This window comes from Saimiri boliviensis, chromosome 15 (assembly GCF_048565385.1).
Source record: "Saimiri boliviensis isolate mSaiBol1 chromosome 15, mSaiBol1.pri, whole genome shotgun sequence".
Taxonomy (NCBI): Eukaryota; Metazoa; Chordata; class Mammalia; order Primates; family Cebidae; genus Saimiri; species Saimiri boliviensis.
In genome coordinates, this window is record NC_133463.1 from 91,670,742 (window position 1) to 91,685,312 (window position 14,571).

The 14,571-nt window shown below is 59.5% G+C and overlaps 2 protein-coding genes across 3 annotated transcripts; both read left to right on the forward strand.

The window, feature by feature from the left end:
• The first annotated feature begins 6,444 nt into the window (after positions 1-6,444).
• Positions 6,445-10,023, forward strand: EXOSC4 (exosome component 4). Of its 2 annotated transcripts, XM_039464805.2 has the most exons (4): positions 6,445-7,055; positions 7,983-8,189; positions 8,282-8,608; positions 8,721-10,023. In XM_039464805.2, the coding sequence occupies exons 1-4, from the start codon at positions 6,885-6,887 to the stop codon at positions 8,736-8,738; spliced, it is 723 nt and encodes a 240-aa protein (XP_039320739.1). In that variant the 5' UTR covers positions 6,445-6,884; the 3' UTR covers positions 8,739-10,023. The 2 variants fall into 2 exon arrangements, with proteins under 2 accessions (XP_039320739.1, XP_039320738.1); XM_039464804.2 differs by lacking the exon at positions 8,721-10,023 and having other exon boundaries at positions 8,282-8,687.
• A 715-nt stretch (positions 10,024-10,738) lies between these two features.
• GPAA1 (glycosylphosphatidylinositol anchor attachment 1) lies at positions 10,739-14,368 on the forward strand. The gene is made up of 12 exons (XM_039464603.2): positions 10,739-10,962; positions 11,286-11,465; positions 11,548-11,659; positions 11,870-12,017; positions 12,095-12,196; positions 12,286-12,482; positions 12,557-12,753; positions 12,866-13,019; positions 13,187-13,279; positions 13,430-13,620; positions 13,711-13,881; positions 14,026-14,368. The coding sequence occupies exons 1-12, from the start codon at positions 10,889-10,891 to the stop codon at positions 14,267-14,269; spliced, it is 1,863 nt and encodes a 620-aa protein (XP_039320537.1). The 5' UTR covers positions 10,739-10,888; the 3' UTR covers positions 14,270-14,368.
• The last annotated feature ends 203 nt before the right edge of the window (positions 14,369-14,571 follow it).

The following is a 14,571-nucleotide window of genomic DNA, read 5'->3' on the forward strand; positions in this document are numbered from 1 at the left end:
GGTGAAACCCCATCTCTACCAAAAATACAAATACAAAAATTAGCCAGGCTTGGTGGTGGGCGCCTGTAATCCCAGCTACTTGGGAAGCTGAGGCCGGAGAATCGCTTCAACCTGGGAGGGTGGAGGTTGCAGTGAGCCAAGAACGTGCCACTGCACTCCAGTCTGGGCAACAGAATGAGACTCTGGCTCAAAAACAAACAAACAAATACCTCGGGCCCCTCCTTCCTGGAGGAGCAGCGATTTGTTCTTCCCAGAACTGACACCTACTCCGGACACAGCTTTGCTGTTCCTGCCTGTAGCTCCTCCACCAGCACCCCTACCCCAAGCTTTTGGAATGTCTTACCTCCCACTGGACCATGTTAAATACTAAGGACCCACCTTAGAGCCTAGGAGCATGGCAGGGAGCTCATGTCCCTGGGACTCTCTGGTCTCCCAAACCCTTGTCAGCCCAGTGGAATGAAGGCATGGTCTGCTGAAGGCTCTACCCGCTGCCAGCTAGATGCCAGCCCCTGCCAGGGCAGGGCACTTCTGCTGGGATGTGCCTGTGCTGCCCTAAGGAGTTGCGGCTTGAGAAGAAACAGGCTCATCAGGAAGTCTCGGGGAGCAGTTACAGGATCCTCACCCCCACAGCCTCTTCCCAGCTTGGGCCCCAGCAAAGTATTTACAGAGTCATGTATTTTGTAAAATTTGCAAAAGTGAAATATCTTAACCACAACCAGCTAAAACTGTCTCTTGGCTGCAGTGGGCCATCAGTCACTCCCTCCCCTGCTGCAGGAGCTGGAGGGGGCGTTGTGGGGTCCAGCTCCTGGGAGGATGAGTTGAGGGTACGTTTTGCTTAGGTTTAGCGGGAACAGTCACTTCCTGATATAGTTACGCTAGCTAGTCACTGAGGTGTAGAAATGGCTTCCAGAAACACCCACCTCCCTCCGCTGCATGTCATGACACAACAGCCAATGAAATTGGCCAAGTGTCAACTCAGAGAGGATTTAAGGTTAGTCATAAGCAAGAAAACAGAAGCTCAAACTCATTTTTTGTTTTTTGGGGTTCTGGGTTTTTTAATTTGCTTTTCGAGACAGAGCCTTGCTCTGTCACACAGGCTGGAGTACAGTGGCACAATCATAGCTCATGGCAGCCTCGGTAGAGAAAGGGTATTGCTGTGTTACCCAGGCTGGTCTCAGACACCTCACCTCAAGCAATCCTCCTGCCTCAGCCTCCCAAAATGTTGGGATTACAGGCATGAGCTACCTTGCCCAGCCAAGCCCTAAACTGTTATGGCTCATATGTAAAAGAAATTTGTCCCGGCCGGGCGCCGTGGCTCATGCCTGTAATCCCAGCACTTTGGGAGGCCGAGGCGGGTGGATCACGAGGTCAAGAGATCGAGACCATCCTGGTTAACATGGTGAAACCCCGTCTCTACTAAAAATACAAAAAATTAGCTGGGCGTGGTGGCGCGTGCCTGTAGTCCCAGCTACTCAGGAGGCTGAGGCAGGAGAATTGCCTGAACCCAGGAGGCGGAGGTTGCGGTGAGCCGAGATTGCGCCATTGCACTCCAGCCTGGGTAACAAGAGCGAAACTCCGTCTCAAAAAAAAAAAAAAAAAAAGAAATTTGTTGAGCATTTTTCTCAAATTTAATGACAATTCAAAAAAATGTACATATTACCCAAAGGAGCTTTTACCTGAAAGCAACTTAAGTAATAAAATTAAATTTTGATTAAACATGTTAGAGGAGAAACTGAATCGTCTTCTTTCTTTGTTTTTGTTACTTGTTTTTTGGTTTTGACAGGGTCTCACTCTGTTGCCCAGGCTGGAGTGCAATGGCGCGATCTCGGCTCACTACAACCTCCGCCTCCTGGGCTCAAGTGATTCTCCCACCTCAGCCTCCCAAGCAGCTGGGACCACAGGTGCGCACCACCGTGTCCAGCTAATTTTTTGTAGAGACAGGGTTTTGCCATGTTGTCCAGGCTGATCTCGAACTCCTGGGCTCAAGTGATCCTCCTGCCTCTACCTCCCAAAATGCTGAGATTACAGGCGTGAGCCACTGCGTCTGCCATCTTCTTTCTACATATAGAAGGTTACATTATAAATATGTTGTCATCTTAAGAATGCATCAGAGGCCGGGCGCGGTGGCTCACGCCTGCAATCCCAGCACTTTGGGAGGCCGAGGTGGGCGGATCATGAGGTCAAAAGATGGAGACCATCCTGGCCAATATGGTGAAACCCCGTCTCTACCAAAAATACAAAAATTAGCTGGGCATGGTGGCGCATGCCTGTAGTCCCAGCTACCTGGGTGGCTGAGGCAGGAGAATCGCTTGAACCCAGGAGGCAGAGATTGCAGTGAGCTGAGATGGTGCCACTGTACTCCAGCCTGGGTGACAGAGTGAGACTCTGTGGCAAAAGAAAAAAAGAAAGAAAGAAAAGAGAGAGGCAGGGGAGGGAGGGAGGGAAAGAGCATCAGAGAGGCTGGGCATGGTGGCTCACACCTGTAATCCAAGCACTTTGGAGGCCAAGGCGGGCAGATCACCTGAGGTTGGGAGTTCAAGACCAGCCTGACCAACATGGTGAAACTCTGTCTTAAAAAAACAAAAAAGAGAGAGAAACCATCAGAGAATGCATCAAAAAAAATGTAGGGGAAACCTGTTGGAATCAATCGTGTCAGGCAGGTTTTCTGCATTCTGTGATGTTTGTAGTATTTGTCAACTTTTAAAATGTTGTGTGTCAGAACATCTTTTCTCACTCTTAGTTTTAGACACATAATTTTGTCTTATGTTTCAAAAGAAGACTGTGTAGAGGAGTTAACAGCAGGACTGAGAAGCTCTTCTTCACAGGGAAGCTTGGAGAGTTCGTGTCTGGGAACCTGGGTTATGCGATGGTTCCCCTCACTCTCTGGTAAGTGTGTTTCACTGTGCCTAGACTGTTGGTACAAACATGGCTCATGCTGAACACCTGTGTTGCTTCTGGGAGTCCGGAATTTGGGCGCGTGCTTGGCACAGACTGCATGTGTGACCAGCCCTCCATAAAACCCCAGGGCACTGAGCGTCTAAGAAGCTTCCCTGGCAGCCAGCGTTTCACACACACCGCCCCAGCTTCTTCCTGTGGAGTCCACCCAGAGAGGACTTGACCAGCTCACGCATATTTCCAGTAGGTTCATCCCATGCACTTTTTCCCTTTGCTGATTCAGACTTACATCCTCTCTGTTTAATAATCTTAGCCACGAAAACAAGTCTATAGTGAGTCCTGTGAGTCCTTCTAGCAAATCAATGACTCCGGAGATGCCTTGGGGATACTTCTCATGGCCCCTGAATTTACATAAGCTTTAGGCCTCCAAAATTTGAATCAAGCCATGTGTGTGCCCTAAGCTGGAGTACAAGGGTCAGAGAACCAAAGGTGTGAGGTCGGAGTGGCCTCATGATTCTAAACCTGGGATACTGCCAGGTTGGATGCCCTACTTCCTGAACGTGAACACTTGCACCAGGGAACACAGCAGAGGTTCCACCGATCTCGAAGTAGCAGCTCTCACTGGCCCACTTTAGACTTCTTAGGCTGAAGACTGACAACATCCTCACTGTCCTGAGTTGCCAACACCAATGCTACACAACTAGGGTGGGCAGCAGACATAACTCCCTAGGCGTCTAGTCTTCCCGCATGGGGCAAGGACTGTCGATGGACAGCCGCAACAACCACCCAGTCACGGCTGGGAGCGGCGGCTCACACCTGTAATCCCAGCACTCTGGCAGGCCAAGGCGGGTGGATCACCTGAGGTTAGGAGTTCGAGACCAGCCATCAACATGGCAAAACCCCGTCTCTACTAAAAAACATAAAATTAGCCAGGCACAGTGGCTCATACTTGTAATCCCAGCACTGTGGGAGAATGAGGCAAGTGGATGACTTGAGGTCAGGAGTTCAAGACCAGCATGGTAAAACCCCATCTCTACTAAAAATACAAGTAAAAGGTTAGCAGGGAACGGTGGTGACTGCCTGTAATCCCAGCTCCTTGGGAGGCTGAGGCAGGAGCATTGTCTGAGCCCAGGAAGCGGAGGTTGCAGTGAGCTGAGATGGTGCCACTGCACTTCAGGCTGGGTGACAGCAAGACTCCGTCTCAAAAAAAAAAAAAAAAAAAAAAAAAAAAAAAAAAAAAAAGCCAGGCATGGTGGCAGGTGCCTGTCATCCCAGCTACTTGTGAGGCTAAGATACAAGACTTGAACCCAGGAGGTGGACGGCACAGTCGGCTGACCCAGCACCACCTGGCTGCTCACAGTAAGCAGCATCTGGCTGCAGAGCAGAGGGTGGGGAATCGGGGTGCCCAGGGGCAGAGGGTGGTGAGCCATCATGGCCCCAGACCAGCTGCAGTAGGGCTGCGGCTCACTCACTCACTCACTCGAATGCCTCTGTCTTTCAGGAGAGCATAACCACCTCCGGGGGATGCTGTGGCTGCTGAACTTGGGCCCCTGCAGCAGACTGCCTCGCCCTAGCTCACCTGCTCTTCTTACAGTGTCATGCTGACACTCACACCACTGGAGGGTGGGGTCCAGGTCCCTGTAGGGTCCAGCCCTACAGAGTTCTGTGAGCCCCTCCCGGCGGCTGCGGAGACGAGAAGTTGTAGAAATAAAAGACGCAAGACACAGAGATAGAGAACAGAGAGTTTGGGCCCGGGGTCCACTGCTACCCAGATCGTGGAGACCAGCAGCGGCCCAGAATGCCTGACGGGACACTCTCACCTTTACTGAGCTGCAAATCTGGGGTCAGGGTAGGTAGGGAGTGGCCTTGGTGGTCGGAGACTGGGGGCAGGGTGGACAGGGCGTGGCAGTGATAGGGTCAAGTACATCACGTGTCATTCAGGTGGGGGCTCAGGAATTTCTGGCGCCCGAAGGGAGGCAAGGAGCATAAGCAGCACCTTTTCCAGACTTATCAAGAAAGAACTGAAACATGAGGATTTATGTTACCACTACTGAGTGTCAAAAGGAACACAGCAGAACAGAGCCAGGTGCAGAAGCAGAGCGTGAGGGCGGACCTGGAACGTGACCGCTGAAGCCGGCGCCACACAGAGACAGTTGAGCCCCGGAGGTCTGCGGGCTTCCTGACAGCCGTCAGGCCTACCACGGAGCGTGGAGAAGCGGAGTTTCCTCCTAACCGCCCCAGGAAGGGGACGTCTCGGCCATCTTGGGCGTCTCCTCCCCTAGCTGGCTACACAGCGGGGCTTTCCCAGCGCTGGCGCTGCCGCACAGCCGAGGCGCCCTCCAGCAGCCCGTATGCGGGCGTGACAGGGGCTTAGAGCAGCGTGCCTCAGGGTCATTCATTCACAATGTCACCCCAGGTTCACAGTTCCGACCTGAGAGGCATTAGTAAAGGAATCAAGATCACCCGTGAATAACTAATGACGGCTACGGTGATATTCCCAGTTCCCCGCTTCTTCCTGATTTCTATGGAAACGGGCTGAGGTCTCTTGCCCCCGCCCCCGCGGTCGTGGGTCCTCGTCCCCAGCCTGGGCAGACTTGTCCTACTGACTTGACCCTGGAGTCTGGCAGGAGTGACGCTATGCGACTTCTGAGCTAGGTCGTAAAAACCGCACACAGGTCGCCCATCTTGTCGCCTTGGAACCAGCCGCCACACCGCAAGGAAGCCTTCGCCGCATGCAGAAGCCACGCGCCGCTGTGCCGCCTGACCGCCGCCGGCACCGGTCACCAAGGACGTGGGCGAGAAAACGCCGAGGGCGGCTCCGGCCCAGGCGCTGCAGGGCGGACCCCAAACGCAGGCCACCCGGCTGAGCCTAGGCGACGCCAGACTGCAGGACACCGGAGACGAACGGTCGCCGTCACTCGACGCCCCTGAGGTGAGGTGGCAAGAGACGAACAGGCGCACGACGCTCCTGGGAAAGGGCGAGGCACCGGCACCCTCCAGGGGACCCGGGAGCCCACGTGACTGCAGCGCGGGAGCGGGTGTGACGGGAGGGCACGAGAGGGCTGGGGGTGCCAGGCGTGGGCCACGCTGGGCACCTGCCCGGCCCCCCTCCGAGCACCCCCAGAGCCCGTCAGCGCTGCAGCCCACGGGGCTGCTCCGTCCACCTCCACACCGGGAGCGCGGGGACGGCGGAGTGACGCAGGCACCACCGGTCCCGAGGGCGCGACTTCGGAATCCCGCCTTCGGCGGGCGCCCACTTCTTGGCCCCCGGGGCACAGCTCCGGGAACGGCTGCGGGCCCAGCCCCGCTTCCCCGACAGAGCCGCCGCAGCTCCCCGGAGACAGAGCGGAGCCCGACGGCCGGAAACTGTAGGTCCGGGAGGTCGGGGCCGCGGGGCGCTGTAGTTTCCCGGGACCAGAAGTGGCCACGGACCGCCGGAAACCATAGATCCGGGGAGGTCGGGGCCGCGGGGAGCGGCAGTTCAGCGGACCCGGAAGTGACAGGACCGCCGGAAACCGTAGATCCGGGGAGGTCGGGGCCGCGGGGAGCTGCAGTTCAGCGGACCCGGAAGTGACAGGACCGCCGGAAACCGTAGATCCGGGGAGGTCGGGGCCGCGGGGAGCGGCAGTTCAGCGGACCCGGAAGTGACAGGACCGCCGGAAACCGTAGATCCGGGGAGGTCGGGGCCGCGGGGAGCGGCAGTTCAGCGGACCCGGAAGTGACAGGACCGCCGGAAACCACAGATCCGGGGAGGTCCGGGCCGCGGGGAGCGGCAGTTCAGCGGCCCCGGAAGTGACGGAGGACCGCCGGAAACCACAGATCCGGGGAGGTCCGGGCCGCGGGGAGCTGCAGTTCAGCGGCCCCGGAAGTGACGGAGAACCGCCGGAAGCCGTGGGTCCGGGGAGCGAGCAGTCGCCTGGAGCTCTAGTTCTCCCGGTCTCCAGCGGCTCGGAGAACTAAGCGGAGAGCGGAGCTGGCGGCCGCGCGGAATGGCGGGGCTGGAGCTCTTGTCGGACCAGGGCTACCGGGTGGACGGGCGGCGCGCCGGGGAGCTGCGCAAAATCCAGGCGCGGATGGGCGTGTTCGCGCAGGCCGACGGCTCGGCCTACATGGAGCAGGGCAACACCAAGGCGCTGGCGGTGGTGTACGGCCCGCACGAGGCGAGTGGGCGCGCGGGCGGGGACATCGCGCGGCCGCGGGCCCGCAGGGCAGCCGCGCTGAGCGCCGGCTCGGGGACGCGAGGGGCGGCGGCCGGCGCTCGGCGCCGCGTTTCCCTCGGAGCAGACGCCGGTCCTCGGTGCGCCGCGCGGTGGCCCTGCCTCTCTCGTCGGCCCGCCCCTCACCTCTCAGCTGCACTCCGACGTCACTGCTCCCCGGGCGACCTTATCCACGCGGCACTTCCCCTCCCTGCAGTAAACCCTTCCTTGTCTTCTGTGCAGCTACGATTTCAAACGCGTTTTGCTTAAGCGTTTTCACCTTTGTTTCCTCGCTGGAACATAAGCTTCCTAAAGACAGAAACTTTTCATGAAAACCCATGGTTTCATTGCTGTTTCCGGCGCTGTAGCAGTGCCTGGCCAGCAAAGGTACCGAAGATGTGACAGCTCTGCTTTCTAGGCGGAGGGAACCAGGAGGGCGAAGACCACGCGGGTGAAAACAAGCATAGCACTTAGGCAGAGCAGAAAGACTGCTGGTGGGGAAGGGGCGTAACTCCCAGTTAAGGTAGAGACTTTCCGGGGAAGTGCGGACTTGGAATTTTGTAGACCAGGGAAAGGATTTGGGATTTTATTTCATATGTAACGTGAAGCCTTCGTAAGTTAATTAGGATTTGAGTGTGTAGGTGACATAGAATCAGCCTTGACGTTTGTAAACTTGGGTTGGAAGGGAATGGGACCAGGATGGACACAAGGCAGCCAATTAAAAGATGCATGCCAGGAGGAAAAGCGTGCAAAACGGGGCTTTGTTTTGGAGGTAAAGTAGTTGCCTCTTGCTGAGGCATTGAAAGTGAAAGGAGAGGCAGACCCCCCCAGAGAACAGTGGAGTGTGAGCTGGAAGGAGTGGGCCTGGCTCATGTGTCCATCTTCTTCCAGATCCGGGGCTCGCGGGCTCGAGCCCTGCCAGACAGGGCCCTAGTGAACTGTCAGTATAGTTCAGCGACTTTCAGCACCGGTGAGCGCAAGCGACGGCCACATGGGGACCGAAAGTCCTGTGAGATGGGCCTGCAACTCCGCCAGACTTTCGAAGCAGCCATCCTCACACAGCTGCACCCACGCTCCCAAATTGATATCTATGTTCAGGTGAGCCGGCTGCAGCCTGCAGTCCACGGAGGGAAGGGTGTGATGGGATTGAGGAGGGAGTCTGATGAACTGACACCCTGGGGTCCTCGCAGGTGCTACAGGCAGATGGCGGGACCTATGCAGCGTGTGTGAATGCAGCCACGCTGGCAGTGCTGGATGCTGGGATACCCATGAGAGACTTTGTGTGTGCGTGCTCAGCTGGCTTTGTGGACGGCACAGCCCTGGCGGACCTCAGCCATGTGGAGGAAGCAGCTGGTGGCCCCCAGCTGGCCCTGGCCCTGTTGCCAGCTTCAGGCCAGATTGCGCTGCTTGAGATGGATGCCCGCCTGCATGAGGACCACCTGGAGCAGGTGTTGGAGGCTGCTGCCCAGGCTGCTCGAGATGTGCACACCCTCTTGGACCGAGTCGTCCGGCAACATGTGCGTGAGGCCTCTATCTTGCTGGGGGACTGACGGCCCTGCCACCCGTGTCCAGAATAAAACCCTCCTCCTCTGCCCACACACTCCTCACTGTCCTTTGATCACCCAACAGCACTTCAGAGCCATGTGAAGCCCTGCAGAGCCTGGCCTGGTACTGGCTACTGGGAATGACCAGGGACCCTCACCCACACGTGAACTGTCTGTCTCTGTGTAGCCTCCTGATTCAAACCTTGAAGAGAACAGTGGATTTCGGGGTTGAGGTGAGAGAGTCCCTGGGTGGAAAAAGCAGCATGTCCCAGTAAGGACTCAAGGCAGCTGAGCAAAAGGCAGGGCCTGGCAAGATGAGCCAGGCCATTAGACTGAGGAATCTGTTCTTACTCCAGCATATTGGGGGCCCTGAGCAAAGGGCTGAGGAAAAACTCAGCTGGCTCTGGGTAGCCACCCTAGAGATGTGGGGAGCCAGGTCGCACAACCTCTGGACTATGGCTTGGAGCCCCTTGGGCTTTTCCTGCTGCTTACCCTGGACTCTAAAAGGACAACAGCCAGGCATAGTGGCTTACGCCTGTAATCCCAGAACTTTGGGAAGCTGGGGCATATGGATTGCTTTAGGTCGGGAATTTGAGACTACCCTGGCCAACATGGCAAAATCCCGTCTCTACTAAAAATACAAAAATTAGCTGGGGGTGGTAGCACACACCTGTGTAATCCCAGCTACTTGGGAGGCAGAGGCAGGAGAATCTCTTGAACCCGGGAAGTGGAGGTTGCAGTGAGCTGAGATCATGCCACTGCACTCCAGGCTGGGCAATAAGGCAAGACTCCATCTAAAAAAATAAAAGTCCAAAAAAACCTGTTCTCATGGATCAGTGGAGGTCAGGAGTTCGAGACCAGCCTAGCCGACATGGTGAAACCCCATGTCTACTAAAGATGTGAAAATTAGTGTGATAGTGGGCACCTGTAGCCCCAGCTACTTGGGAGCCTGAGGCAAAAGAATTGCTTGAACCGGCAGGCCAAACCCCGCACTGGAGGTTACACTACTGGACTCCAGCCTGGGTGACAGAGCAAGACTGTGTCTCACACACACACACAAAAACCCGTTCTCACATGGGAGTCCAGCTTTGACTCTTTCTGCCCGCCACTTTGTTTGTTGAGACATGGTCTTGCTCTGTCACTCAGGCTGGAGTGCAGCGGTGTGATCACGGCTCACTACAGCCTCGACCTCCTCCGAAGTACCTGAGCTGAGACTACAGGCACGCCCCACTCCACCTGGCTAATTTTAAAAGAATTTTTTTTAAAAAAAATTTGGTGGAGACTAGGTCTCATTGTGTTGTCCAGGCTGGTCTCAAGGGATCCTCCCACCTCAGCTTCCCAAGCTGCACCCTCTTCTTAAGCAAACTCCCCCTTCATCCGCCTCTCACCCGCAGATCTGGCCAAGCGCCGACTACCGGCTCCTGCAGTCTGGACCCTGGGGCTGCTTCTCCCCTAGTATTCCAAGCATCTCCCGGCCGGGACAGGGCTAGTATGCGCCCCGCTTTATACTGCACACTCCCCAGCTCCAGTGAGGCCCGTTTGGGCCAGCAGTGCCATCAGCATCTTTGCAGTCATCTGACTCAAAACCTTGGTGCTGGGCTCACTCTTTGACTCCGCTGGGACGTCCCGAGTCACTGCCAGTCTCGCCGGGCATCCGTTCTCCCCGCCGCCGGCTTTCCGCCCCGCTGCCCGGCTCATCCCCTCTGGCTCCTGCGGGCCTTCCAGCCGTCCGCTGAGCAGCTCGGCCTGCTATCGGGCATCTCCTCTGCCCTTCTCCGGCCGTGGGGCCACCTGCCTTCCTCCGGGTCGGTGCACTGCCGGTCCCACCCTCCTGGAGGCGGCGCCTAGCGGACCCCGAAACCCGCCCCGGTCCCGCCGCCTGCACCGGCACCGCCAATCCTCCGGCCGGCCGCTGCTCTGGGCATGCGCGCCGGCCGACCAGCGTCGGGGGCGCGCCCTGTGCTCTGGGCATGCGCGCCGGCCGACCAGCGTGGGGGGCGCGCCCTGTGCTCTGGGCATGCGCGCCGGCCGACCAGCGTGGGGGGCGCGCCCTGTGCTCTGGGCATGCGCGCCGGCCGACCAGCGTCGGGGGCGCGCCCTGTGCTCTGGGCATGCGTGCTGCCGCAGGCGTCGCTGGGACCGGAAGTGCGGGCGAGCGCGGGTCCCCGGGTCTGACAGGAGCAGCCTGCGGGCGCCGCGGCGGCGGCAGCTGGAGGCGGGAGGGGGTCCGTAGCCGCGCCGCCCTGCCCAGCCATGGGCCTCCTGTCGGACCCGGTGCGCCGGCGCGCGCTCGCCCGCCTCGTGCTGCGCCTCAACGCGCCGCTGTGGTGAGGGCAGGGCCGGGGGAGGCGGGGACCCGCGGGCCCCGGACTCGCGCTGCCGGCGGCCCCTCGCGCGGTCCCCATCGAGGGCCGGGGCCGCTCCGGCTGCTCGCGCCGCTCCGCTCCGGTCCCCGGGAAGCACCGAGGGTACCACGCGCAGGCTCGGCTCCCCCGTCCGGCGTCCCGATGCCGGACTCCCGGTCTGGGGCTCTCAGAGCCGCGCGGCCGACCCCGGGTGCGGAGGCTGCGGCCTCGGCCGGCGCCCCGCGCCCCGCGCCCCGCGCCCCGCGCCCCGCTGACGCCGCGTGCCCCTCCGTCCTCTCCCGCAGCGTGCTGAGCTACCTGGCGGGCATCGCCTGGTTCTTGGCGCTCGCCTTCCCGCCGCTGACCCAGCGCACTTACATGTCGGAGAACGCCATGGGCTCCACCATGGTGGAGGAGCAGTTCGCGGGCGGAGACCGTGCCCGGGCTCTCGCCCGGGACTTCGCTGCCCACCGCAGGAAGTCGGGGTGAGCGGCAGAGCCGTGCGCGCGGCGCGGGCCGGGCGGCCGAGGCCGGGGAGCTGCTCAGGGGCTCCCTCCGTGTCCGCAGGGCCCTGCCGGTGGCCTGGCTGGAGCGGACCATGCGGTCGGTCGGGCTGGAGGTCTACACGCAGAGCTTCTCGCGGAAACTGCCCTTCCCCGATGAGACCCACGAGCGCTATGTATTGGGGGAGCGGGGTGTGCCCGGGCCCAGAACGCACCCTGGAGGGAGGGGTCTGGCTGGGTGTCACCTTGGGGGATGTCGTGGGGCCGGGAAGTTCAGTGGGAGAGAAGTCCCTGGTGGGCATCGGAGGGCTGGGAAAGTCGGGGCGGGACCTTCGGCCCCTACCGCAAGGCTGCGCTGAGGCTCTTCCCTCCGACACTCCATGCAGATGGTGTCAGGCACCAACGTGTACGGCATTCTGCGGGCCCCGCGTGCTGCCAGCACCGAGTCGCTTGTGCTCACCGTGCCCTGTGGCTCTGACTCTACCAACAGCCAGGCTGTGGGGCTGTTGTTGGCACTGGCTGCCCACTTCCGGGGTGAGGCTCAGGGCTGCTGGCCAGGGAGTGGTTTGGCCAGCGCCCCAGGCCCTGCTGATCCTGCCTCTGGCCTCCAGGGCAGATATACTGGGCCAAAGATATCATCTTCCTGGTGACAGAACATGACCTTCTGGGTACTGAGGCTTGGCTTGAAGCCTACCACGATGTCAATGTCACTGGTAGGTTCTCTTGCCCTGCCCTGGTTCCCCTCTCAGGGCCGCTGTCCTCACCAGACCCCCCATTGGCGTTCATTCACTTGCTCTCACAGGCATGCAGTCATCCCCCCTGCAGGGCCGCGCTGGGGCCATTCAGGCCGCCGTGGCCCTGGAGCTGAGCAGTGATATGGTCACCAGCCTCGATGTGGCTGTGGAGGGGCTCAACGGGCAGCTGCCCAACCTTGATCTGCTCAATCTCTTCCAAACCTTCTGCCAGAAAGGGGGCCTGCTGTGCACGCTTCAGGGCAAGGTGGGTTTGCCTGCCTGAGGGCTGGAGGGCACAGGGTCCGTGGGAGGGGCTGATCCCGTCCTTCACTTCTAAAGCTGCAGCCCCAGGACTGGACTTCGTTGGACGGACCACTGCAGGGCCTGCAAATGCTGCTGCTCATGGTTCTGCGGCAGGCCTCCGGCCGCCCCCATGGCTCCCACGGCCTCTTCCTGCGCTACCGTGTGGAGGCCCTAACCCTGCGTGGCATCAATAGCTTCCGCCAGTACAAGTATGACCTGGTGGCCGTGGGCAAGTAAGTAGTCTCCGGTCCCCCCTTTCCGTGCCCAGGATGCTGTCCAGCTGGGGCGGAGTGAGGCACGGCCTGGTGGCTCTGGCCAGCCGTGAACCTGCCCCACACCTGACAGGGCTTTGGAGGGCATGTTCCGCAAGCTCAACCACCTCCTGGAACGCCTGCACCAGTCCTTCTTCCTCTACCTGCTCCCTGCCCTCTCCCGTTTCGTCTCCATTGGCCTCTACATGCCTGCCGCCGGCTTCTTGCTCCTGGTCCTCGGTCTCAAGATATCCTCCGCCCTTTGACATCTGCTTGTGGCAGAGCCTCCAGTTCCTTCGATTCTAGGCTGGGGAAAGTCCTCCATCCTGATGGGGGGTAGGGTATGGGGGTGAGCCCTGGGTCCCCTCTGGGCAGATCCCATCACAGCTGTTGTTGGGGTCCTTGATTGGGCTACGCTCTGGAACTGTGGATGCAGCTGCATGAAGCCGGAGTGGGCCTTGAGCCCGGGGGGAGCCCTGGCCCCAGTGTCCCCCTGCCCCCTGCACAGGTGACGGCACCCACTTCTGTTGTTGGAGTGGGCTTCCAGGGTCTGACTGTTGTTTACTGTTGCAACTTAACCTCAGCTGGTGGGGTGGTGGTGGTCTTTGGGGATCCCCTTGCCCCAGGACCCATCTCCAAGATCCTGTGTGCCCTGCAGGGTGTGGGGCTGGCCTCGCTTGTGGCACCTCTGCTGATCTCGCAGGCCATGGGACTGGCCCTCTATGTTCTGCCAGTGCTGGGTCAGCATGTGGCCGCCCAGCACTTCCCAGTGGCAGAGGCTGAGGCTGTGGTGTTGACACTGTTGGCGATTTATGCAGCTGGCCTGGCCTTGCCGCACAACACCCACCGGTGAGAGGGGCTGGGCTGGGCGGGTGTGGGTAGAGGACCCTTGGACCTGAAGACAGCCTGTGGGCTGCCTCTAAGCCCTTTGTTTCACAGGGTGGTAAGCACACAGGCCCCGGACAGGGGCTGGATGGTACTGAAGCTTGTGGCCCTGATCTACTTAGCACTGCAGCTGGGCTGCATCGTCCTCACCAACTTCTCACTGGGCTTCCTGCTGGCCGCCACTATGGTGCCCACCGCTGCACTCGCCAAGCCTCATGGGTCCCGGTATGCATGGATCAGCCCCACTTCCACCAGTGCCTGTGCCCTCACCACAGACCGCACCCTCATCCTCCTTCAGTAGCCCTTTTCCCCAACTTGGTGGCCCTGTCCCCACCATGGAGCCTACCCTGATGTTGATTCTCCACTCAGGACCCTCTATGCTGTCCTGCTGGTGCTGACAAGCCCGGCAGCCACGCTGTTTGGCAGCCTGTTCCTGTGGCGGGAACTGCAGGAGGCACCACTGTCACTGGCCGAGGGCTGGCAGCTTTTCCTGGCAGCGCTGGCCCAGGGTGTGCTGGAGCATCACACCTACGGTGCCCTGCTCTTCCCACTGCTGTCCCTGGGCCTCTACCCCTGCTGGCTGCTTTTCTGGAATGTGCTCTTCTGGAAGTGAGATCTGCCTGTCCAGGGCACCAGGCTGGGACAGAGACTCCCCAAGGACCCCATTTTGCCTCTTTCCAGGGAAATAAACAAGTGTCTGTTTCAGCTGCTATTTGAGCTTCTGGCCCACTGTCCATGTAGGGCCGAAAGACATGGGGGTGAGAAGCCTCTGCCTGCAGAGCTTGGCATTCCCTCACACCTCCCTGGCAAGGGCTGCTGTAGTCCACTTACCGGGTAGCATTCCTGCCAACCAGGACTCTACTGCTGCATCAGCCCTGGGAAGTGAGCCTCAGGTACACACTGGGCCCAGTTGGC

What these genes read in the sequence shown, in the direction of transcription:
- EXOSC4 (XM_039464804.2), top strand. Translation starts at nt 6,885, where the DNA reads ATGGCGGGGCTGGAGCTCTTGTCGGACCAGGGCTACCGGGTGGACGGG. An exon ending in TGGTGTACGGCCCGCACGAG is followed by an intron (nt 7,056 to 7,982) that starts GCGAGTGGGCGC and finishes ATCTTCTTCCAG; the next exon opens with ATCCGGGGCTCGCGGGCTCG. An exon ending in AAATTGATATCTATGTTCAG is followed by an intron (nt 8,190 to 8,281) that starts GTGAGCCGGCTG and finishes GGGTCCTCGCAG; the next exon opens with GTGCTACAGGCAGATGGCGG.
- GPAA1 (XM_039464603.2), top strand. Translation starts at nt 10,889, where the DNA reads ATGGGCCTCCTGTCGGACCCGGTGCGCCGGCGCGCGCTCGCCCGCCTC. An exon ending in TCCCCCTGCCCCCTGCACAG is followed by an intron (nt 13,280 to 13,429) that starts GTGACGGCACCC and finishes TGTGCCCTGCAG; the next exon opens with GGTGTGGGGCTGGCCTCGCT. An exon ending in TTGCCGCACAACACCCACCG is followed by an intron (nt 13,621 to 13,710) that starts GTGAGAGGGGCT and finishes TTTGTTTCACAG; the next exon opens with GGTGGTAAGCACACAGGCCC.